This window comes from Macrobrachium nipponense, chromosome 26, assembly GCF_015104395.2.
Source record: "Macrobrachium nipponense isolate FS-2020 chromosome 26, ASM1510439v2, whole genome shotgun sequence".
Lineage (NCBI taxonomy): Eukaryota > Metazoa > Arthropoda > Malacostraca > Decapoda > Palaemonidae > Macrobrachium > Macrobrachium nipponense.
Genome location: NC_087215.1, coordinates 26,674,158 through 26,697,982, shown reverse-complemented (window position 1 = coordinate 26,697,982; position 23,825 = coordinate 26,674,158). Strand labels below are relative to the sequence as shown.

The 23,825-nt window shown below is 41.8% G+C and overlaps 1 protein-coding gene across 1 annotated transcript in view; it reads left to right on the top strand.

The window, feature by feature from the left end:
- The window catches only part of LOC135200086 (RCC1 and BTB domain-containing protein 1-like), a 57,204-nt gene that overhangs the window by 17,474 nt on the left and 15,905 nt on the right, over positions 1-23,825 (top strand). Inside the window, exons 4-8 of the mRNA XM_064228397.1 lie at positions 11,357-11,515; positions 11,871-11,978; positions 18,318-18,549; positions 18,939-19,096; positions 19,672-19,796. Of these exons, the coding sequence (XP_064084467.1) occupies positions 11,357-11,515; positions 11,871-11,978; positions 18,318-18,549; positions 18,939-19,096; positions 19,672-19,796 (782 nt within the window). The remainder of the gene's footprint in view (positions 1-11,356; positions 11,516-11,870; positions 11,979-18,317; positions 18,550-18,938; positions 19,097-19,671; positions 19,797-23,825) is intronic.

Below are 23,825 nucleotides of genomic sequence, written 5' to 3'. Positions count from 1 at the left end.
AGCGGAATTTTGTCGAGCTGCACTACCCACCATCCTCTTCTTAATGAGGGAATTAGCTAAATTTAACAGTAGGTAAGATTCATCTCAAATAATATAAATTTTCATAATAAAATTTATTATTTGGATACTTACCTACTGTTAAAGTAGACCCACCCAGCCTCCCCACAACTTAGTGGGCTGTCAAGGAGAATTCTGACGAGCTAAAACATTTGAAAGGAGAACAGGTAAACTAGACAGTCATCTGGGTAGCCATTCGATTTTTTTGTTTGAATGCTGACTTGCCTAATCGGCAGGGAGATATATGTAGCTAAATTTAACAGTAGGTAAGTATCCAAATAATAAATTTTATTATGAAAACTTACATTTTTAAGTCTTGAATAAACCAATATCATGAAGTTCAAGATGCTGATAGTAGAAAAATTTTCTATTAGTTCCATATTTTCTAAATGTTGAAAAATGGATAGCATGAAGTTAATGATGCTTATAGCAGGAAATTGTTGTTGGTTGTTTGTGTTTATGGTTGGTTTTTGAGCCTGGGGAAGTAACAAACCATTGCTTTCTAGGTATATAGGAGAATTCTTCAGCTGAAGCTGGAAATGGTCATTAAGACCTAATAACAAGGTGGTTAATTGGAGGTACATGGTTGAGTGGAGAGTCCCCCATTCAACAGCCATAAGTCAGCATGTTGTCTTCGGCTGTGGTTGAATGAAGATGTGTTACTGCATTCTCATCGACCACAAGGTGAAGTTGCTTTGACTTCTAAATTTTTCTGTACATTTATAATGAGGCATTTGTGGTTACATTCTGCAAATAAATAACAAAGTAAAAAAACGGAGGTGTACTGGACATGACTAGGTTTTCTGTTTGTGAGTGTTTTGCATGGTTAGGTCCTGTAGTCCTGGTTCTCCTTGGAAAGCATTTGCTGGCTGGTTTCCTTATCTGTGGAGAGGTTTGGCTAGAAACAAAGAAGGTTCAAGAAGTGTTCTGTGGTGTCCTAAGGGAGAGAGATGCATTTTACCCTTGATGCCACTGAATCTTTTCAGCTCCTAACTCTTGGACTGCCTCTTCCCTATTCCTGCCCCAGCTGCTCTGTCACCCCTGGCTCTGTCTAAAAGGAGTACATACATGAAGGTAGGTGATCAGAGCATATTCTCCAACAGTGACAGCCCAAGTGTGCATGCTTGGCCCTCTCTAGGCGAGAGTATGCACTTGGTTCATGTTGTATCTACTTTTAGATGTGGATGTCATAAGGTGTCTTGCTATGGATCCAAAGTCCAACAAGCCTCTTGGAGCTATGATTTTGCATATGGGAGGTAGCCTTGTGGTGTTAAAAACAGGCCATACTAGAACAATGATGACTGCATTGCTTAGTTCCCTGTTGTTGTTAAGGGGAGTAAGACCTTCAAATGGAGTAAGATGAAGAAACATATGTATGTTTCCTCCTCCTCCTCCTCCTCCTCCTCCTCAGTGAGTGTCTCCTTATCCTCTTCAGCCCCAAGAAGAGGAAGAAGGGGAGGTGGTCTTGGAAGGCTTTGCATAAGAAGTCCTATTGGAGTCAAGTTGTGATGGTCTCCTTCCAGGCAGAATCATGGCTCAACCTTTGGTTTAACACAGTGGCTGACTTTGCTATTATATGTGTCTTATCTGAGGATGAGATGGTGAAGTTCTGGAAATTCTTCATGTCAGGGGAAAAGGCATTAACTTTTTCTCATATTAGAGTATACAATCTTGTGGGCAAAATTCATCCTAAGAAGTTGTGACCATTTATCTAACAACTTCCCATGATAGGTTTCAGCTGAGAAAAGCCTTGCTTTTCTAAATGGATTGGTTTTGGGTTCCACTTTACTGTATCTGAAGAGTAAATGAGGCAACGTTGTAGAAGAGCCATTTCGATAGACAGGTCACCATGATTCACCATGTATTAAAGGAACTGCATCCAAGCCTTTGTAGTTGGCCATGCCCTCTTTGTGTCTAGTTTTGGGAAGGGCCCGAGCTCTCTAAAACTGTGACTAGGAGCCCAGGTTCTTCCTCATGAAAGGGTCAGGATTATTACCATTCATTTTGGACACCCTTCATTTCTGGCTTGAAGGTGGGAGGCAAAGGTAGGAAGGGAGGGGGATGCTTAGGTATCTTGTTTCCTTCTCCAGCTGCCATGAGTAGAGGAATACCTCTGATGACATAAGGCAATGTGGCAGCAACAGGGACCAGCCACTTTGTGGTCTATGTCCTTTGGGATAGTTATAGATTACTTTTCAAGGACCATCAGCCACCTCTTGCTCTGTTTTCCATCCACAGATGTTTCTGCTTTTCTATGCACTAAAACAAGATTGGGGTGCAAACTGGGGAACTTTCTGCATCAGGTGTGTGGCCTGAGAACTAACTTTATCTTCACATTAGCATTTTAGGAATGTGTCATGCTGTCAGCCTTGCTAACATTATGAGATTGTTTGATGGGATACTCTGTAGTGTTGATGAGTAACAACACGTCTGTAGTGTCGTGTCAATAAGTAGGGTAAAATGGTTTTCCTTTATCTCTGCCAGTTGGATATACCGATATATGAACATGAAGTTTGCCATGTCATTGAGCTGGCAACCAGGCACATAAAAGGAAGGAATAAAGTTTTTATGTGTGCAACTTACCAAGTAGTTACATAGCTGTACGTTTCTAAACCATCGGAAGCTAGAATTTTGAAAATTTGCAGTAGCGCTATGTTGTTTTGGCTGGGCAACACTGCCAGATGAGAGAGGGGCCAACTCAGCACTGGTTTTCAGTTGTTTCTGCCAGCTGGTGCTGTCAACAGCTAGTTCAGTAGCAGCGGGAATTTTGGAAATTGGTTACTTCTTATTAATATCTGCGGAACTTTGGTGAAGTGCTCTGTTGAATTTGGTAGCCTTCTTGGCAAACATATTTAGCTATTGCTTTGGTGTGAGTTAGCAAGCATTAGGCATGTCTGATACAGGCTCTCATAGTAATAGGTATTGCAGCAAAGGCTGTAATACTAGGCCCGTTAAGGCCTGTTATGACCCGCATTCAGTTTGTGTTAAGTGTAGGGGTCAATCTTGCACACCGAGTTTGACTTGTGGGGATTGTCTTGATTGGGACAAAAAATGAAAGGTCTAAACTAGCCATTTGAGTAAGTTAGAAAGAGACAGAAAAGAAAGGTTGCTTCTAGAGCAAATACTAAGAAACAGTTAGATAAGCAGGATAGAAATGTTGGTACTGTCTCTCCTTCCTCTTCTGTTCAACCTTCCCCCCTCTGAATCAACCTAATCCTAACCTTGACTCTCTAGCACCCAAACCCAATGCCATTGCCAGCCTCAAAGCACAAGTAGACCTAAAATTCTCTATTATGTTACAGGCGATGGAGACTTTAGGAGCATATGTTAAGACGCTAATGGAGAAAGTAGGTAATAAAGTGAGTGCCAGTGTTAGTGTTGTGGAAGAGGTGGCTGTTCGTCCTGCTGATTCTCCTAGGCAAAGGTCCCTGTCAAACTCCCCAGCCCCTGGGAGGAGTCATACTGTTAGCCCAAGGGAGGTCAGCGGGGTCTGCCCACAAGCAGTTGCCCTCTCAGGTGGTCCTATTGAAAAGTCCCAGACTGTAACAGAGTGCCATTAGAAAGGAGTCTTGACTCTTTTCGAGCAGGTTGGACTCCGAGGAGTCTTCTCCAAGGCGCCAATGGCACTCTGTACATGAGTCACATCCGCTGAAAAGGAGGACTCGTAACGTATTGCCTTCTCCTGTCCCCCATAAGAGGGCTAGTGTTTTACAAGAAGACCAGCATCCTTCTTGTAGCTTCTGGGGCAGTCCAGAGCATTTTTCCCAAGATGCTAGCCTTCCTCAAGGGCAAGGTAAATCTTGTTCCTCGTCGAGGAAGTCGTCCTCTGGACGTCAGTCTGAGGTGGTAGCGTCTGTTGGCGCTTGCTCTTTATCCTCTCATGCCTCCCTCTCCAGATCCTTCCTCTGATATGGCCTTTGACTTCAAGATATAGTCTGCTCCTGAGTGTCTGTTAGTGCATGTGCAACCTTCTTGTACAGAGGAGGGTATTGTGTGTTCTTCGAAGGTTGTAGGGATTCAGGAGCACCCATTGGCACAGGAGGCTACACGGACACGTGAGTATTTTCTTATTCCAGATTAATCCTTGGCACTCTCTTGTCCTCTGGTATTGGAACCAGTGGTTTTTCAAGAGAGGGTTTTGGTCCCGTAGGGCCCATTGGCGCTCGAGGATCCATTGGCACTACAAGCACTCATTGGCGCTGCAAGCGTCAGAGCGCCTATTGGTGCTGCAAGTGCCAGAGCACCCACTGGCACCTCAACCACCCGAGCACCCATTGGCACCTCAAATGCCAGGGCACCCATTGGTATCTTTGGAACAACCAACTGCTATGGGTGCAATATTTCTAAATTCAACTATTTTGGATCCTTCCATTGCAGCAATTCAAAATAAACTTGATAGTATCTTAGGCTTTATGAAAACTTCGACTCCTGCTCAACCTCAAACCATTTTGCTCCCAGTTTTGACGGAGAGAGATGAGGAAGTGGATAAGGAGACTCCTCCTACAGCTTATAAGTCGCTCCTTCACTACCTTTTAGCGAATTTCCCACCCACTATTGGGAGAGAGAGTAACAACACTACTCAAAAATCAGTTGTTTCTGCCGGCTGGTGCTGTTAACACAGTTCACTAGTCGGTGGAAATTTTGGAATTTCTTTACCGTCGCTCACTGTTGGAGTTATTTGGTGAAGTATGCTTAAATATTGGTAGCCTTTTTTTATGATATTAGCTATTTAGGAGTTTATATAAATAGTTAATTTTTGTACTGGAATTAGATTAGTATTGAGTTAGTCTACAGACATGACAGATACTAGCTCAGCAGGTATATTAGGTATTGCAGCAAAGGTTGCAATACAAGGATTGCTAAAGCTTGCAATGATCCATATTCAATTTGCACAGGTTGTAGGGGACAGACTTGCACACCAGAAAGGACTCATGCTTTAAGCAATGGAGAAATTAGGAGCATCCGTTAAAACCCTAATGGACAAGGTAAGTGGTGAAGTGAGTGCTGGTGCTATTGTTGTGGAGGAGGTGGCTGTTCATACCACTGATTCTCGTAGGCACAGGTCTCTGTCAAACTCCCCAGAACCTGGGAGGAGGCATACTGGTAGCCCAAGGGAGGCCGGTAGGGTCTCCTCATGAGTAGTCGCCCCCTCAGGCGATTCTGTTGATAAATCCCAGAATGCCATTGGAAAGGCATCTATAAAGGAGTGCCACTTTCTTCTAGTGCTTCCAGCTCCGGGGAGTCCTCCCCCAGGCACAGTGGTGTTTCTTGGACGAGTCCCATCCATTGAAAAAGAGGGCTCGTAAGGTGTCTCCCTCTCCAATTCCCTGTAAAAAGGCTAATCTTTTTCAGGAGGAACAGCCTTTGTATAGATTTTTGGACTCCCCAGAGAGATTCTCTCAGGATCTGGAAGGAGAGGGACATCGTAGTGAGAGGATTTCATCCTCTAAGTCTCGGTCGTCATCTAGAAAGTCTTCCTCTGGTAGACTTTTGGAAGTCAAGAGCAAGAAAGGCTCAGAGCATTCTTTGTCGCCGGATCCATACCCTCCTGTACCATCTACGAGTGTTGGGAAGAGTAAGTTTCGGGAGATTTCATTATCACTTGTTCGTACTTCTAATGCTGACAAACAAGTAATGCTTCCACCAGTCTCACCCTTAGTTCACGAGACTCCTGGGATGCAGGATTCATGTCTGGAGTATGTGCGCCCATCGGCACAAAGGATGCCTACAGCACTGGAACCGACAGTAATTCAAGAGAAGTTGGGGGCAGACAAGAGCCCACTAACTCCCGAGCGCCCATTGGCACCACAGTTTTCCTGGGTGCCAGAACAGCCATTTGTGCCCGAAAGTTCGTTGGCTCCCAGCCGCCCATTAGTGCACAATCTCTCATCGGCACTAGAGCAGCCATTGGCTCCCAAGCGTCCATTGGCCCCCAGGTATCCATTAGCGTCCAAGCGTCCATTAGCGCCTGAGCATCCACTAGTGCCCGAGCGTCCACTAGCGTCTGAGCGTCCATAGGCGCGTGAACATCCATTAGCACCCAGGTGTCCATCAGCGCCCAAGCGTCCATTGGCACCCGAGCAGCCACAATTGTCCAAGCAGCCACTGGATCAGTATGAAGCTCTTAGACAATCTTTGTCATCAGTTACGGCTTCAGTCTTACCAACAGGATCTCATGCTATGGCAGCCCCCAATCCTTCTTTTTCAGCCATTCAGAGCAAGTTGGGCAACATTTTGGGTCTTATTCAGTCTTCGGTGCCCCCGGTTCAACCTCTAGAGAACTTGTCACTGATTTCTTCAGGGGAAGAAGAGGAAGTAGAAGGAGGACAGGAGGATAAAGAATCGCCTCTCACTGCGTACAAAGCCCTACTGTTTTACTTTGTAGCAAATTTTTCTGATTCGTTCTCATCAGTGACTCCAGTGTCACCAGTGTCTTGTCTTCCTACATGAGGGACAACCAGGAGGACTTGGCAGAATTACTTAAAGTGCTGTCCTTTTTGGCACGGAAGGTGTTGACGGATCATTATGTAACAGGACTGGAGAACCTCTCTCTTTGGGTGTATCTGCCTCCACCCAGGGAGACTTTTCCGGTCTTATTGACTCGGCGAGAAGATCGGCTTTCAATTCAACCAAGATCATGTTTACGGCATCAGAATTGGATCACCTCATTAAAGATATCTTTAGGGTATTTGAGGTGATAAGTTTCTTGGACTGAGCAGTGGGAGCCTTGAGTTGTAAACTCAAGGATTGTTCTAAATTGAATGAGGGTGCCTTTGCAGACATTTCGGGAGTTATCTCCTGTTTAGACAAAGGAATTAGAGACTGACCCTCGGAGCTAGCTTCTCTCTTCACATTAGGTATCCTAAAGAAGCGAGAACTATGGTGTTCTTTCATCTCTAAAGGAATTTCTCGTATTCAAAAGTCTGCCGTGCTGTTTTCTCCATTGGGTAAGAAGCACCTTTTTCCAGAGGAGACAGTAGTGCTATTTCTCAAAATTGCAGAAGAAGGCAACACAAGATCTTCTTACACAATCCCCTAAACGTACTCGGGAGACTATTCCCAGTGTACGTCCTTTGCCAGCTATGCACGGACAACCCTTTTGGGGCAGGGGATTTGCTAGATATTTCCCTAGATTGAGGGGAAGAGAACGTTTCACCCCTAGATCCATAAAAAAATCCACAACCAACTCCTCTGCCAAGAAGTAATGTATCAGTCCTTCATGCGCCAGTAGGAGCGAGACTCCTACACTTTGGGAAGAATTAGAAGCAATAGGGGTGGAATCTTGGATCTTAATGGTATTAAGAGAAGGTTACGATATTCCATTCAACAGCAAGCTTCCGTTATCAGACTCTCCGATAGCTTTGAGAACCTACTCAGAAAGTTCAGAGAAATTCATCGCCCTTTCGAAAGAGGTTTCGTCCCTCTTGCAGAAGAAAGCAACAGAGTTAGTAGAAGAGCCACTAACCCCAGGGTTTTACAATCATCTTTTCGTAGTACCCAAGTCATCGGGAGGCTGGAGGCCCGTGTTGGACGTAAGTACTCTGAACCAGTATGTGCAGTAGACAAAGTTCAAGATGGAGACAAATCAGTCAGTCCTATCATCAATCCGTCAGGGGGATTGGATGATCTCCATCAATATGGAAGACGCCTACTTTCACATTCCAATCCACCAAAACTCAAAGAGGTATCTGCGATTTATCTTCAAGAACAAAATCTATCAGTTCAGAGCACTGTGTTTCAAGCTGTCAACTGCTCCACAAGTGTTCACTTGAGTCCTAGCTCCCATTGCAAAATGGTTGCATCTGGTCATTATAGGAATATCCCTATACTTGGACAATTGGCTTCTCTGATGACAAACAAAGGAGAGGTGCACAGAGGATCTTCAGAAAACTCTGACATTAACTCAAGAATTAGGACTGTTAATAAACAGGCAAAAGTCACAGTTATTTCAATGTCAGGAGCTAGTCTATTTGGGGATGAGGAGAGACTCAGTGAGTTTTCAGGTTTTTTCATGTGTTCTTTTCAGACGTGTCAGATCAAGGTTAGGGAGCGATTCTAGGGGAAAAGGAAGCATCAGGCACTTGGAATGCACAACAAAAACAGTGGCACATAAACCGGAAGGAATTGACCGCCATCCACTGGGGGTTGTTGGAATTTGCGGACTTTTGTCCGCAACAAAGTACTAGTGGCGGGACATTCGGACGGTACTACAGCGCTCTCTTACATAGGAAAACAAGGAGGAACCCACTCATTTTCTCTTTGCAAGATGGCAAGAACCCTGTTGTTTTGGGTGAATCCGAATCAAACCAAATTATTAATAAGGTTCGTTCAGGGGAAACTCAATGTATGTACTTGCAGACAAACTAAGCCGCAAGAAGCAGGTCCTTCACACACAATGTATGAAGAGTCCAGTGGTATGCCTCAATATGTGAAAACTATGGGGAAAACCAATGATAGACCTGTTTGCCACAGCAGGAAACCATCGTCTCCCCCTTTACTGTTCACCAGCCCCAGACCCGAAAACATGGGCGACGGATGCGATGCTTTTGGACTGGTCAAACAAGGACTTGTATGCTTTTCCTCCATTCAGGATGGTGAGAGAAGTCATCAACAAATTTAGAACTCGCCACAACATTGAGATGACTCTCATTGCTCTATTCTGGCCAGCACAAGAATGGTTCCCAGATCTATTAGATCTATGGGTGGATTGGCCCAGGTTACTCCCTCAGAAGACAGATCTATTTAGACAGCCCCACTTCAGAAGATTCCATCAAGGATGTCCACTCTGACCCTAACCACTTACAGACTGTCTGACGGCTCTTACGAGCAAAGGGTTTTTCAAAACAAGCGGCAAGAGCTGTTGCTCAATGCAGAAGGGAGTCTTCAAGTAATGCCTACAAGGCAAAGTGGACAGTTTTTAGAGCCTGGTGTAAAGAACATAACATTTCGTCTTCTAAGACATCTATAACAGAAATAGCAGATTTCCTGTTATATCTGAGGACAGATAGGAACCCGTCTACCTCGATTATATCTGAGGACAGATAGGAACCCGTCTACCTCGATTATATCTGAGGACAGATAGGAACCCGTCTACCTCGACTATCAGAGGTTATAAGACAATGTTGAGATAAGTTTTTAAACACAGAGGACTAGAAGTATTGACGAATAGAGATCTTTCGGATCTCATTAAATCCTTTGATACAGCTAAACCTAAAGGTTCAAAGATATTATCTTGGAACCTAGATGTAGCCCTTAAATGGCTGTCGGAACCTCCGTTTGAACCAATGCACAGAACATTGTTGAGAGATTTGACAAGAAAAACCCTATTTCTAGTAGCCCTGTCTACAGCAAAAAGGCTGAGTGAACTAAGTTCCATGGACAAGAGAATAGGATTTTTAGCAAAAAACAAGACTCCTTTCAAGCTGTAGCCTCGTTCTTTCAATATTGACAACCTGACGGACTTAGTAGGAATGGAAGAAGAAGAAAGGTTACTCTGCCCGGTCAGAGCTCTGAAATGTTATTTACAAAGGACAGACAAAATTAGGGGCCCGTCCAATCGTTTATGGTGTTCGGCAAAGAATCCCTCTTGCCGGATGTCTAAAAACGCCCTGGTGTTGCCCTGGTGTTTTTCTTACATAGTATAATTGTAGAAGCTCATTCCCAAGTGAAAGAAACAGACTATGATAAACTAAAAGTGAAGGCTCACGAGGTGAGAACAGTGGCAATGTCCCTCTCTTTTCAACACAACCTCTTTTTGGATTCGATTATACAAGCAACATATAGGAAATGCATATCAGTATTACCTGCGAGAAATCAAAACAATGAAAACTGCAGTACCCTGGGTCCATATTTAGTGGCTGGCACAGCCTATCTCTTCACCGTGAATAAGGTTGTTGAGTTTTAAGGGGAGTCGGGAAGTACTATTGGTGTATTAGGAGTACCCTTCAGTCAAGTGTATAGTTGGGTATGAATTTTATTATTATTTGGAGGTGATGTGGTTTTTACTCTGGTAATATGATATTATATGGTACTGCACCCTGGGCTGGGGCATCCTTTGGTTGACCATGCTAGGCACGGAAAATTCCTTAGCTGCATGGATCCCACTTATTAGAGGACGAGTCCCTGCTATACTGCCACGTCCCTGTGAGTTAAGATGAGCGACTTCCAGAGGCAGTAATCATCTGTTCAGCTCTCTTAACAGGTAAGGAACCAACAAGCATTCACATGGGCGCTAGCACTAAGTACATATTTTATATTCATTAATTTTAAAAGATATGTGCCCATCCATGGATCCCACCTCCTACAATGTGGGATTCAGTTATGTAACTGCTTGCAAGTTGCATATATAAAAATTACATTTTTATAATAAAATAAGATTTTTTGTATACTTACCAAGTAGTTAAATGATCAAAGCCTGCCCTCCTCCCCTCACATGGATAGTAGGGCATAAACAACTGATTTTCATGCTGTGTTGGTTCCTCTCTCACCTGACCAAGACAGACTAGTGCTACCGTTAGCTTCAGACGGATTAGAAACTATAGCTATGTAACTACTTGGTAAGTATAAATAAAATCTTATTTTATTATAAAAATGTCATTTTTTGCTGTAAAAAAGCTATAATTCAGATTATCAGGTTCCATCCTCAGTACAACACTGATCTTGCTGTTTTTCTGGCAATATGAAAAATGAAACACATGGATGAAGAATGCCAAGACCTCTTAAGTAATGCAGGTGTATTAACATTCTTGGCTGTGCACTGTCAGACAAAAGAATCTAGTATCTGGACATTCACAGGCCTGAATTTGGCGCTAGATAAAGTTATAGTGAATTGAATAGAATGTCCAGTGCAGTAATTTTTGGTAAAGTATTTAATACTATCGTAACACCTTAGTTTCTATTGATTATTTAGTTTTAAAGTATTTACTGCTATCATATCACCTTAGTTTCTGTTGATTATTTTGTTTTCCATAATCTGAATGCTTATTTTAACAGCTTGGGCAAAGATTAGAGAACAAGTTTCTGTTTGCATTATTTGGATGTGATGCCTAAACACAGCTGGGATGCTCATGCTCCAAGGTCCATCAACAGACTTTGACTGATCTGTGATAGATTGATTGAAGTTTTAATTGTTTCCTAAAATGAACCATTTATTGAGCAGCAGGAATAAAAAGTTGTAATACTGATCATTTCTATTTTTAAACATTTTAGTTATTTGCTCAAAGGAGGCATTTACTGATCATAATTGAAACTGGCTGTTACTGAGTTTTGTTAATGGTATTTCTTTATTAAAATTTCACAGGTCCTTGCATGGGGTCAGAATAACTGTGGACAGGTTGGTTCTGGTACCACCACAAATCAGCCCACACCAAGGAAGGTTATCCCAAGCATAGGTGGAAGAAGGGTGGTTGATATAGCATGTGGTCAAACCTCATCAATGGCAGTTATGGATAATGGAGAGGTTAGTATCTCTCTCTCTCTCCTCTCCTCTCTCTCTCTCTTCTCTTCTTCCTCTCTCTCTCTCTCTCTCTCTCTCTCTCTCTCTCTCTCTCTCTCTCTAGCTTGATATCAAGGGAAATAATGATTTTATAAGTTTAGACCACAACAACTTTAGTTTCTTTAGAACCTATGATAGCACTTAAAGATTAGAGTCTTGTATAAAAAAAAAAATATTTTTTAAGTCAGAATGATTTGTTAGAATATGTACAATAATATTTTAGGTTAAATAACAAGAATATAACACTTTATTTTGCGAAACATCAGAAAGGTTTTATTATCCATCAAAACTTCATAGAGATTGTAACTAAATTTTCCAGGTTTATGGGTGGGGCCTCAACAGTAATGGCCAGTTGGGACTTGGAAATAATGTGAATCAGCATAATACATGTCGTGTGACAGCTCTTCAGGGTGTAGTGATCACTAAGGTTAGTTTTTCTTTTAATTATCTGTTACAAGTGGACCTTTATAATTTGAGCCTGAATTTGTTTTGAATTGTATTGTGGGTATTTCTGTGCTTTTTATTTAAAGTTATCTGGCAGAAATGTTGAGAAGAGACTTTTCAGGACTGTGATCTTAAGGTAGAAAAATAAAGATCACATCAAATGCTTTTGATTTGTTCTCACAGAAATACAAGCAACTGCCTATTACACAGGAGTATTTCTATGTGCATACTGGAATTTGGTAACAAATTGAAACTTGGTAACAAGGTAATATCTGCTGGTTTAATTGAAGATGTCTTACTGTGCTCCTGCTGACTGTCAAGTTGGGACTTGTGTTTTTGAGTGTTTTATTTAGTTTGTCAAGGAGAAATAATTTATAAAATGCAGGTGCAAGTAGCGTGAGAGTGGTTTAGATGGATCCACTGTTAGTGCTTGCATAGCAGTAGGATCTGCAGCTTCGTGAGGGGGGTCCCGAAAGGAGGGCCAGAAGCATTAAACTTCCACTACTCCTCTCTGCCCCTGAACCTCACCCTGCTCTTCCCATGTGCACACCCCTCTTTCAGCCAAGTGTGGGTTGTGTGCAGGAAGTTGAGTGATTGATAAGCCTATCCTTTCCACATCATCTGTACTGTCTGCTGTTGCTCTACACACTAGGAGCTAAAAACTGGTGAGGCTTCCATATTGTTTATCCTTCTAGTGAGAGATGCCCCTGTGGTATCGACCACAGTTACTGCTTCTGCAGAGAAGATTCCAATGACTCCAAATCTACTTCACCCGCTACCTTCTATAAGGCTGCATCCCTTCTAGCCAGGAGAAGGTTACCCCACGAATTACCCCTGAAGTGGCTTGGTAAGAAATGGTCGTAGCCCCAGATGGCAGGAGTCTGATGAAGGAGGTAGAGCTAACAGACCCACTTTCGGAGCGGCACAAAGCTATCTTGGCTACTGCAGTGGACCATAAGTCTAACCACGACACAGTCTGGAAGACAGAGGTAACAGTAGACTCCATAGCGGAAGCCTCCTAGAAGGAAAACGACAGACACTCAGACAGACCTTATTTGTTCCAGAGTTGTCCAGGCTTAAGGCAGATCACATCAGGATTATGGTGGCGTTGCATCAGCTGAACAACGTTGGTGGAATAATATTTCCTATGCAGCAGGAGAGGAGGAGAGAGGAACTTAGATGACCTACTGGATCGAAGTGAGCTATCCCTATCTGAAATCTGGTCATTAATGTGCTTCAAAATAGACTGCACATGTCCCGAAAGAGGGAGCTCAAACAAAGCTCTAGAATCTCGTTTTTGGCCGAGCAAAACTTCTATGCCAGTAGGGGTCATCAAAGATTCAGCCTAGGTCCTCCCTTTCAGATTATTGAGCTAATGGATGAGATCAGCAACCTCCGAAAAAGAAGGCAGAAACTCATTGCTCTCCCCTTCCTCTGGCTCTGGCAAAGGAGAATAACGACGTGAGGAGGAAGGTCTAGAAAGAACCTTGTCCTTTTCTAAAGCCACTGGAGAGGTCTCCCTATAGAGCTGGGCATCACGTTGCTCACTGGAAGAAATGGTATCCCGAATGAATGAAACCTCTGAGCAAGCAGACTCAAGAACATAGACAGGAGATGCATCACGAACATTGTCTTGAGGAAAACTGTGAGCGCGATGTGCGATGTACCACGTACACGTCCATGCAAAGGCTCAGGTACTTGGTCCTGAGATGGATTGCGTACACGGCTGTGAGACTACTTGTACACGGACATGAGACGACTCACGTACACATCTGTGAAATGACTCTTGTACACAGCCATGAGATGACTCACTTACATGGCCGTGTGAATGCACTTGTTCATGGCCGTGTAACTAATCACATCCACGGTCGCGGGATAAGGACCAACAAGCACAAGGTCTTGAGGGAGGAGACTGACCTTGAAGGTCAACATCTCTAGATGGAGAATGACAATATTGGGAACTGAGGGGAAACAATATTGGGAACTCTTAGGGGAAGGAGACTTAGAAAGTCTAGTCGTTTTGGGAGAAGAAGGCTGAGATGTATGTCCACGGACCCAAAGCGTCTCACATCCTCAACTGTCATCGTTACCCACACCTTCGTTATGAGAAATCTCAGAAGATGGAGGAGGCAAGTGAGGGGAAGGCAACTTCAAACTCTTGATTGGTGCTCTATCATCCTTACAGCAAACTCTAGTAGGCTGTGGGGATGGGGAGCCATCGCAAACTGGAACATGTGCGTGTATATGTGCAATGGAGAGACACGTCATTGTAGAGAAAACGGCAAAGCACTCATCCCATTCTCAGAAGAAGAGACAACAAATTCCTGAATCCTCCATCGTCTGACTCCAGTACAAGTAGGAAGAGAAGGAGATGGGGTGTAGGAAGGCTCTCGCCTACTTCAACGCTTCTTGCTAGGAGGAGAGGAGGAAGGGGGAGGCTTCTTCTATGCTGTCTCTTTGTAGGGGGAACTGCATATCACACAGAAAACAGAGTAGTTTTTCAAACATCGCCTGAAAGAACGTCTCTGAAGGAAGCAGAGCAGATGAGAGACATGGATGGTAATGACGTCATGGCCTGAGACGGAGGGAGAATCGACTCTGCAGTCGACATCATAGGCTGAGTGGAAGCTTGCATGAGCCAATGGCCTCACTGGCAGGGAGATAAGCGGCAACCCAGCCGATGACGTTGATGGGTCCAGCCCGCTTGAAGGCATCACACACGTACCAAAGTAGTGTAGTCCAGGAGGAGTGGGGACTGCCGGTGGGACTGGGGGAGGCTGGCAAGCAGACAAGAAATGCACCAGCAAATCACCCAAAGAGGGTCAACCCCATAGGCCTAGGGATGCCCAAACTGTTGCCATTTTGTTGGACTCCAAATCTGAAATAAAGGGAGCCGGAGGGAGAGCCTCCTCTCCTGAGGGAGTGTGATTGTCTCTCACAAGAGAGGGGGTCTCATTAAACGTAAAACTATCCCATGCACCGCCCAATACTTCTAAAGACAAATCAATGGAAGAAAAGGACGGGGACACGGGAACAAAAGATGCAGGAGGAAGACAACTGGAAGGAGACGCCGAATTGTCTGCTTGGGAAGGCAAAAAACCTTATGGTGTTTCCTCTTCCTATTGGAAGTCCTCCACTGAGATATAGGCCAGGCACGACATTCTGGGCGTGGATTAGAGATAGTGCAAAAATTAGCAAAGCACCTACTGCAAGTCAAATGGGGATCTGTAACAGAAGAAGCCAAAAACCTGGACCGTGGAAATCCCAGAACTCCTGGACACCTATGTTAACGGGGCTTGGAACTCTTGGGGGAATCCATGATCAGAGGAGGACACACACACACACACACACTAAAAGGCAAAGAAATATTGGGCAAACAAAGCAACCAGCTTGGGAAGGAGAGCGCAACGTGGCTACTCTCCAAGGCGGTCAAAGAAAGACTGATGCGTCACAAGGTCCCAAGCTTGGTCAGTGACTAGCTTTCACCTCGTATACGTATGGGTTGCCAGATGCCACAGATTCCTTGCTCTACAATCTTTGATTATTTTTAATCGGTCTCCAGCTGGTGCTAGAAGATTATCCTATTGTTAAGACTGAAGGTTTGTAAGCTATGAAAAATGCAAATTGATTAAAAATTTACCATTTTTGGGCTCTGGGTAAGGAGACGTGTGCTTCCCTTCTCCTCCTTACATAGGAAGAGGAAAAGAAGTTCTAGAAGACCTCTCAAGAGAAGCCCCATAGGACTTTGAATGAATACCTTTCCTGGCCTGGGGAGATAAGTGTTTGTCTACCTCCAGTGTTACATCTGCCATAGGCAGGGCTGACACAGGTCTTACCGAGTGACCTTAGTACCCCAAGTCATCCGACACTTCTTGGACACAAGGAATGCTTGCCCCCTGTGTTTGCCTGAAGCACACTTGGTGAGCCAGTCCTGATCCCATGCTTGGTGTACGAACGATCCCCAGACTGTGCATGTACAGATAATAGGTTTGCATGCAACAGGTCTACATTTTATGGTGCTCATGGGTACCAAGATAATCTGTATGTAGTCATGCTACATGTAGTTGCTCATAGTTTGCCACAGGCCCCAGATTGTGTGTGTATGATACCACATTGCTCAGTCTCCCATGACCTTTACATAGCTCAGCTTTCAGCTGCATAGGACAGATACCATGGCTTGAAACGCTGTCTATGCATGGGTTGCCCATCATACATAAAAAAGTACCAGTGGTTCTGATCACATGCCATGGTCCTGTGAGTACACATACTGAAGGTGCACAGTAACCCTCTTGCATACTCTATTAGGATAGAGGACTACCATTGGCATGTACACCTGTGCCTCTCACACACTCCAAGCTTCTCTACTAGCTCTTGATTAGTGTGTGGACAGTCCCTGGGTTGTGCATGTATACCCTGAGCCAGTGCTTTTCTCGATGCATTTGTGGTGGAGTTGCCGATACCACCTCACTCTGTGCCTTCATGGTCTCCAGAATATGGGAATGTAGACAGTGGGTGCTAAGTACCCCTAATCTCCCATGTCTTCTCAGACAGAATGACAGTGTGGCTCTCACTTTTGAGTTCCTCTATTAACCTGGGCTCCTTGAAATACCACTACCCATTCCCTTAATCATGCACTACAGTTTTCTATTGCACAGTACCCACAAATATTAGAACATTTTGTATGAGAATGTTGGGTGGTGCAGGGTTTGTTCAGAACTAATGCATGTGGAAGTGATCCCCAAATTGTGTGCAGGAGGCTAAGGGTTTATGGATTTGCAGCGAGTCAAGTGCACATGATCAGGCAAACACTCGGAACATTCCTAAGTGCAAATGTTCATCTATAGCTTCCAGTTCAGTTTTGACTAATCATACGATTTTTAGCAGTTACCAGGTGATATGAAGGTCTACAAGACTATGCACACAGTTTCCAGTGATGGCAATGTCCTTGAATCATGAATCATTTTTCAGCATTCAGCACTACTAGGTCAGATTGTTTGTGTCCATGGTCTGAGAGCACTCTTCAGTGCAGACTGGTGTATCAGCCATTTTTTGGGAGAGATAACAACTCTTGCTATCGGGGATCTATTAAAACCTGAGGGTGTTTTCTCCATTCAGGACCCCTTCAGCAAAGTTCAACAGAGATTGTTTGGCTCTTGCTTAATGATATCGGGGAAGATGAACCCTTACTGTAGTTTGAATCACTTGAGGGTTCACATAAGAGACAAAGCAGTTGTTGTAACTTCTGATTGCTGATTGCTTTTGGTACCTTGAATCAAGCTAATGTGGCACACACAGCATTTATTTTCCTGTGGCCTCTCCTGGTTTGGATTCCATTCAGTACAAGGAGCTTTATGGGATGAATGACTAAGGCTCAGAACCCTGATTTGTATGTAGGATGTCCTCACTCCTGGATACGTTGATAGGTAACGTTGGTACAGATCGTGTGCTAAACTCCAGTGAATGAGCATTGAAGCAGACTGGTACACCTTCCCTCAAAAAGAGCAGACCCAGGAAGTACCTTTGCTATGTCTGCAACAGGACCTTGATTTGTCTGCAGCAGGACCGTACCAGTTCAAAGCTTTACCAGACTGAATAGGTTACTGGAGCCGTTCATCCCCTGCTCGTGGTTTTGACCAGGATTGTAGGATTGTGACACTTCCAGATGGAATTAAAGTCAGTTGAACGAGAGAACCTTCCACCTAAGGCTCCCATAAGGGGGGTTAGTGCTCCACTTGAGGTTCTTTGCAGTGTCCCTTGCCCCTGGCTGAAACTCCTTTCTTCCTTTTTACTGTACTCCCATTCATATTCTCTTTCTACCATCTTGCTATGTAACATCTCTAACAATTGTTTCATAGTGCAACTGTGAGGTTTTCCTCCTATTACACCTTTCAAACCTTTCTGTTCTCAATTTCCCTTTTAGTGCTGAATGGTCTTATAGGTCTGAGCACTTGGCCTTTGGCCTCAATTCTATTCATATCCTTCCACCTAAGGCATATGTCTTCTACATAAAAGGTGGTGGTTTGTATTTCCTAAGGAACAAATGATAAGTTTTAAAGCAATTTTCATTTTTCTAGGTATACAAACTTGAGCCTTTTATCTTTTTCCCACTCTGTCCCCAAGTGACAAAGGAAAATGTATTTGGTGATGGCAGATCAGTGAAGGTATTTCCCCACTTACCCTCCTTTTACACCTAGTTGATTACCTTGTTATCAAGTTTCAGTGATCAATTCCAGTACCCACTGAGGAATACTCCTACTTAGATGAATCTGGTTTGTTCACCTAGGAAAAATACAAGTTAATTCAATTTTTTTTTATTTTTCAGATTGTTTGTGGGTATTCACATACTCTTGCACTCAGTGATGAAGGTAGCCTATGGGCTTGGGGTGCAAACAGTTATGGGCAACTAGGTACTGGAAACAAAGCTAATCAGTGTGCTCCTGTTCGAGTTGCTCAAGACATAGGACGTATTGTTGACATAGCTTGCTCGCATTACTGTCATCTTTCAGCCGCAATGACTCAGAATTCAAAAATTTACCTGTGGGGACACTGCAAAGGTACTTCACACATGGTTTTGGATGAGCCAACCACATACTTTATAAGCTCTTTCAAGCTAAGAAGTCATGTTTCTGAAAATTTTCATGATCAGTATTAGAAAAATTCTTTATTATACTTATATCTTTTTGTTTCTGAAATTTAGGATGTTTAAGGCAGCCATGGTCTGGATTTGAAGTCCTTTAAAATTATATATACGCTATATAAGATACACTATATACAGTAGAATAGATTCTGTTGTGGCATTAAATTTTTTAATAAACTGGATACCGTATTTTATTTGATACAGTGTCGAATCATGTAAGCTAATCTTATTTAGCCTTATATTAATGTATTTTGAGAATTTTCATATCTCTTGTTTTGCTGAGTACTTATGTTTTTCCATTTGTAGGCCAGAGTGTGGTTAGTCCCTTAGAAACAGACTTTAGTAGCCTACATGAGGTCTTTGCTCTTTGGGCATCTCCTAGTGTAACTTACGAGCCTCTTAATGTTACTGCCTTCACCCGATCTTCCTTAGCACAAGCCATGGCATTAGCTTTAGATGACGAGGTTAGTACATGTATTGCACAGTGGTGCATTTTGGGTTTTGATAATGGTGATTTCTGTTTTATTACTATGCATCTGTCATTCAGGATCCTTAGTTATATTTTTACCATGTATTCTGAAGAATTTATCCATGTTTTAAATTTGAAGTAGGCAAACTTCACATAGCTTCACTAATTTGTTCCAAAACTTATGACTTGAGTCAAAAAATGGCTCAAATTAACTGCCTTAAAAAATTATCTAGACCCTCTATAGACCCTTTATTATGTTGTGGTGTAGCACAAAAATGCAAAAAACCTTTCAATGCAACCTTTATGCAGTCTTTTTAACGTAAAGAATGCTTAAAACCATTTGGCAAAACACAATCTTAAGCTCCTTATAAACAACTAATAATGACAGTGAACATTTACTGAACAATGAAAACTTGAATAAACAGATTCGAGTAAATTATTTTTTCTTAGCATTATTTAAGAAGAACCTGTGTATAGTTTAAAAAACAGAACTTGAAAGACAAGTACTTGTTCTTTTCATAATTTTTCATTTATTGCACTCTTTATCAGCTATGCTTGTTTTGTTATTAGGAGACTGCTGATGTGGTGTTTGTGGTTGATGACAGGAGAATTAGAGCACATCGCGCAGTACTGAAAATTAGGTGTCAATACTTCCGCAATATGTTTCAGGAACATTGGAAGGAGAATAACTTGGAGTATGTATTTTTCTCAATTTAATTATCCTCCAGTTGTACTTTCAGTAAGAAAGATGTTTTAATTATTTAAGGATAGAGCTGAAATAATAACCAAAATTTCATTGCACAACACAGAAGTTTACTATAACATTCTTGTTCTTGTGGGAATACAAACCATTATATTTTATGTAAGAGAATTCCTCACTGCCAGCTGAATCAGTCATTAAATCTTTGTAACAAGGTAGCTAACTGGTGGTAGGTGGGCAAGTTTGTGAATCCTCTATACTAACCTTTTATCAAGTACTTCCCCGTAGGTGGGTAGTACCATCAGTGCATTCACATGATGCACTGTTCATAGAGTCCTTTCATCCCTTAGCTACAGCTGCTTTTAAGTTTTTTCCTTTTCTCGTATTTCTCTTCCTCTGTCCACTGCTATTGAACTTCTCCACTGTGAAGATCAGCCAGCACATTCTTACTGCCAATGCAAAACAATAAAACTGATTACACTAACACCATGGAAATAAAGTAGACAAGCCTCCACTTATATCATTCATTTGTTTTCTTGTTCACTTTTCTTGTTCAAACTTGTGTTGAATAAATAAAAAACTGACACCATACATATAATACCAGAGATCCATGTGTTTTTTAACTTGATGGTCAATCACATAACTGCAAGATGTCTTTTAACTTGGCTGCAGTGTTAGAACTGAGTTTATTCAAAGGGGATTACTCAGCCATTTTCAGTACCACCAAATCTTTTTGGTTCTTTCCACCCAGACTGCCTCTCTCTCTCTCTCTCTTCTCTCTCTTCTCTCTCTCTCTCTCTCTCTCTCGTCTCTTCTCTCTCTCTCTCGATCTCGTCTCTCTCTCTCTCTCTCTCTCTCTCTCTCTCTCTCTCTCTCTCTCTCTCTCCACCATAAGGGAGTCACACTGGTGAGAATAGGTGATCAGCTCATTTTCTCCAGTGCCAACTGAGGTATATGCCAAGCATGTTTGTGTTTTGCCAGTCCTACCAAGGCTTTATTGGAGTACAGGCAGACATTTCCACTTGGTATACCAAGTGAGCTGTCCTCTGCAGCTGTTCCTGCTGTTGTTTTTGCCCAGGAACTCAGTGCTCTTGAGTTTCCTGCAGTGTTTTTCATATATGTGGTGATGCCCCTTCAACGTCAAGTACAGGCTGTACTCCTCCAGTGCTCTGTTCCAAGTAGGATAGAGTAAGGTGTGGACCAAGTAATGTGTAGAACCACCAATTTAGAGTGGGTGCCTTCCTTCTCGAGGGTTTGGCAGTGGTATTTGCTCGCTTGTTAGGAACATCTACCATGCATGGGGTTGATGTTGGTTCTCTGAGCATTCTCATGAATCACTATCTATGCACCTCCAAAACACAAGGGCTGTTTCGGGCATATCCCCTTTTTACTTTTGCTAAGGCATGCAGAAATGAGCTGGTGCTACCTTCTCACTTGGCCCATGTATGATCCCTAGATCATGGTTATAGGGGCAGAAGGCTAACATGAAACAAGGCATATATCATACTAGTGTTTATGAGCATGATTGTGTAAACCTTTGGGTTAAAGATGAATCACACGTTGAAGGTCACCCCATTACAGTATTGCTGAGTATCACGTACATGATTATGTGTACATGCACGATGCACACAAGTGCTCAGCTGTAGGCCCTAGTTTGCTTTTAACTGATCATATGGAATTCTATGGGAATGAAGTTCACAATTTCAAGTACATACAAAGTGATATTGAATTGTTATTCAGTGATTGTTCATGTTCATGGTCCTAGAATGTTCACCAGGACAGACTGATGTGTCAGCATCACTTCTCTGAGAGGTTCCAACTCTTGCTTTAAAGAATCTGTTAAAGCAGGAGGGGTCTTCATCAGAACCCATTTAGTAAGAGTTAGATTAAGTTAAGTATATCTTAGTTTAACCAGACCACTGAGCTGATTAACCCTTAAATGCCGACTGGACGTATTTTACGTCGACATTTTTTGTCTCTCGGGTGCCGACTGGACGTATTTTACGTTGACATACAAAAGTTTTTTTAAAAATTCGCGGAAAAATACTTTTAGGCCTACCAGCCAAAAACTCTTGAATCACGCGCCTTGGGGGATGCTGGGAGTTCACGGATCAAGGTGTTGTTTTGTTTACAATCATTACGCAGGCGCACAAGCGCAGATTTCTTTCTTGCCGCACTAAAAAGTATCTGTGACACATCTCGGAAATTATTTCGTCACTTTGACATAATTTTTGTACCATTTTAAATTAGCCGTTACATGGAGTATTATATATGAAAATGTGCGCAATTTTACATAGAATACAACAAAAAAATACTCATGATTGTAGCTTTTATCAGTTTTGAGATATTTTCATATAAATAACGATAAGTGCCAAAATTTCAACCTTCGGTCAACTTTGACTCTACCGAAATGGTCGAAAAACGCAATTGTAAGCTAAAACTCTTATATTTTAGTAATATTCAATCATTTACCTTCATTTTGCAACTAATTGGAAGTCTGTAGCACAATATTTCGATTTATGGTGAATTTATGAAAAAACTTTTTCCTTACGTCCGCGCGGTAACTCTTCCGAAAAAAATCATACATTGCGATTGTGGGTAAATGCTTGCAACCATGTTTTAAAATTAGCCATTGCATAAAGTTTTATATATGGAAATGTGCACAATTTCATGCACAATACAACTAAAAACAACCCATGGATGTAGCTTTTATCAATTTAGAAATATTTTCATATAAAAAATGATAAGTGACAAATTTTCAACCCTCGGTCAACTTTGACTCTACCGAAGTGGTCGAAAAACACAATTGTAAGCTAAAACGCTTATATTCTAGTAATATTCAATCATTTACCTTCATTTTGCAACAAATTGGAAGTCTCTAGCACAATATTTCGATTTATGGTGAATTTATGAAAAAAATAAAATTTTCTTTATGTCCGCGCGGTAACACTTCCGAAAAAATCATACGTGCGATTGTGGTAATGTTTGCACCATTTTAAATTAGCCGTTACATAAAGTTTTATATATGAAAATGTACGAAATTTCATGTAGAATACAACAAAAAATAATTGAAGGTTGTAGCTTTTCTCATTTTTTAAATATTTGCATATAAATCACGATAAATAGAAAAAAACCACGTTCGGTCAACTTTGACTCTACCGAAATGGTCGAAAAACGCAATTGTAAGCTAAAACTCTTACAGTCTAGTAATATTCAGTCATTTATCTTCATCTTGAAACAAATTCGAAGTCTCTAGCACAATATTTAGATTTATGGTGAATTTTAAAAAAACTTTCCTTCCCTCCGCGCGCGGATTCTCCGCCATAAATCTCCAAAATGCATACGTCCCATTCTCGGAATATTTGCTCCATTTCATATTAGGCATTTCATAGAGTTTTATATATGAAAATGTGCGCAATTTCATGTAGAATAAAACGGAAAATATTTGAAGGTTGTAGCTTTTATAATTTCTGAAATAAATGCTAATAAAAAAATATATATATAAAAATTTGACATTCGGTCAACTTTAACTCATCAGATATGGTCGAAAACTGCAATTGTAAGCTAATACTCTTACAGTATAGTAATATTCAATCATTTGTCTTCATTTTGAAAGAAATTGGAAGTCTCTAGGACAATATTTAGATTTATTGGTGAATTTTTGAAAAAAATATTTGTTTACATCCGAGCGTTACGAATTCATGCATTATTTTGTGATAATATTTTCTCTGTGTTGCTTTTATCGTTTTACCATGTGTTATATATCAAAATAATCGCAATTTAGTGTACATTACAACGAAAAAAAAAGTAACTTGTTACCTTTAACAGTTTTGCGCACAGCGCGATTTGAATACAATTATATATGAAATTTCGTTTTTGCGCTATCATATATCGCATTATTTATATATGATAATGATAATTTTTTTCATTTCTGATGGTTGCATACTAAACTTCAGCCAATGACAAAAAAAGGAGCCAAAAATGAACTCTTAATCTTCAAAACTAAGCGCGCTGTGATTTTTTG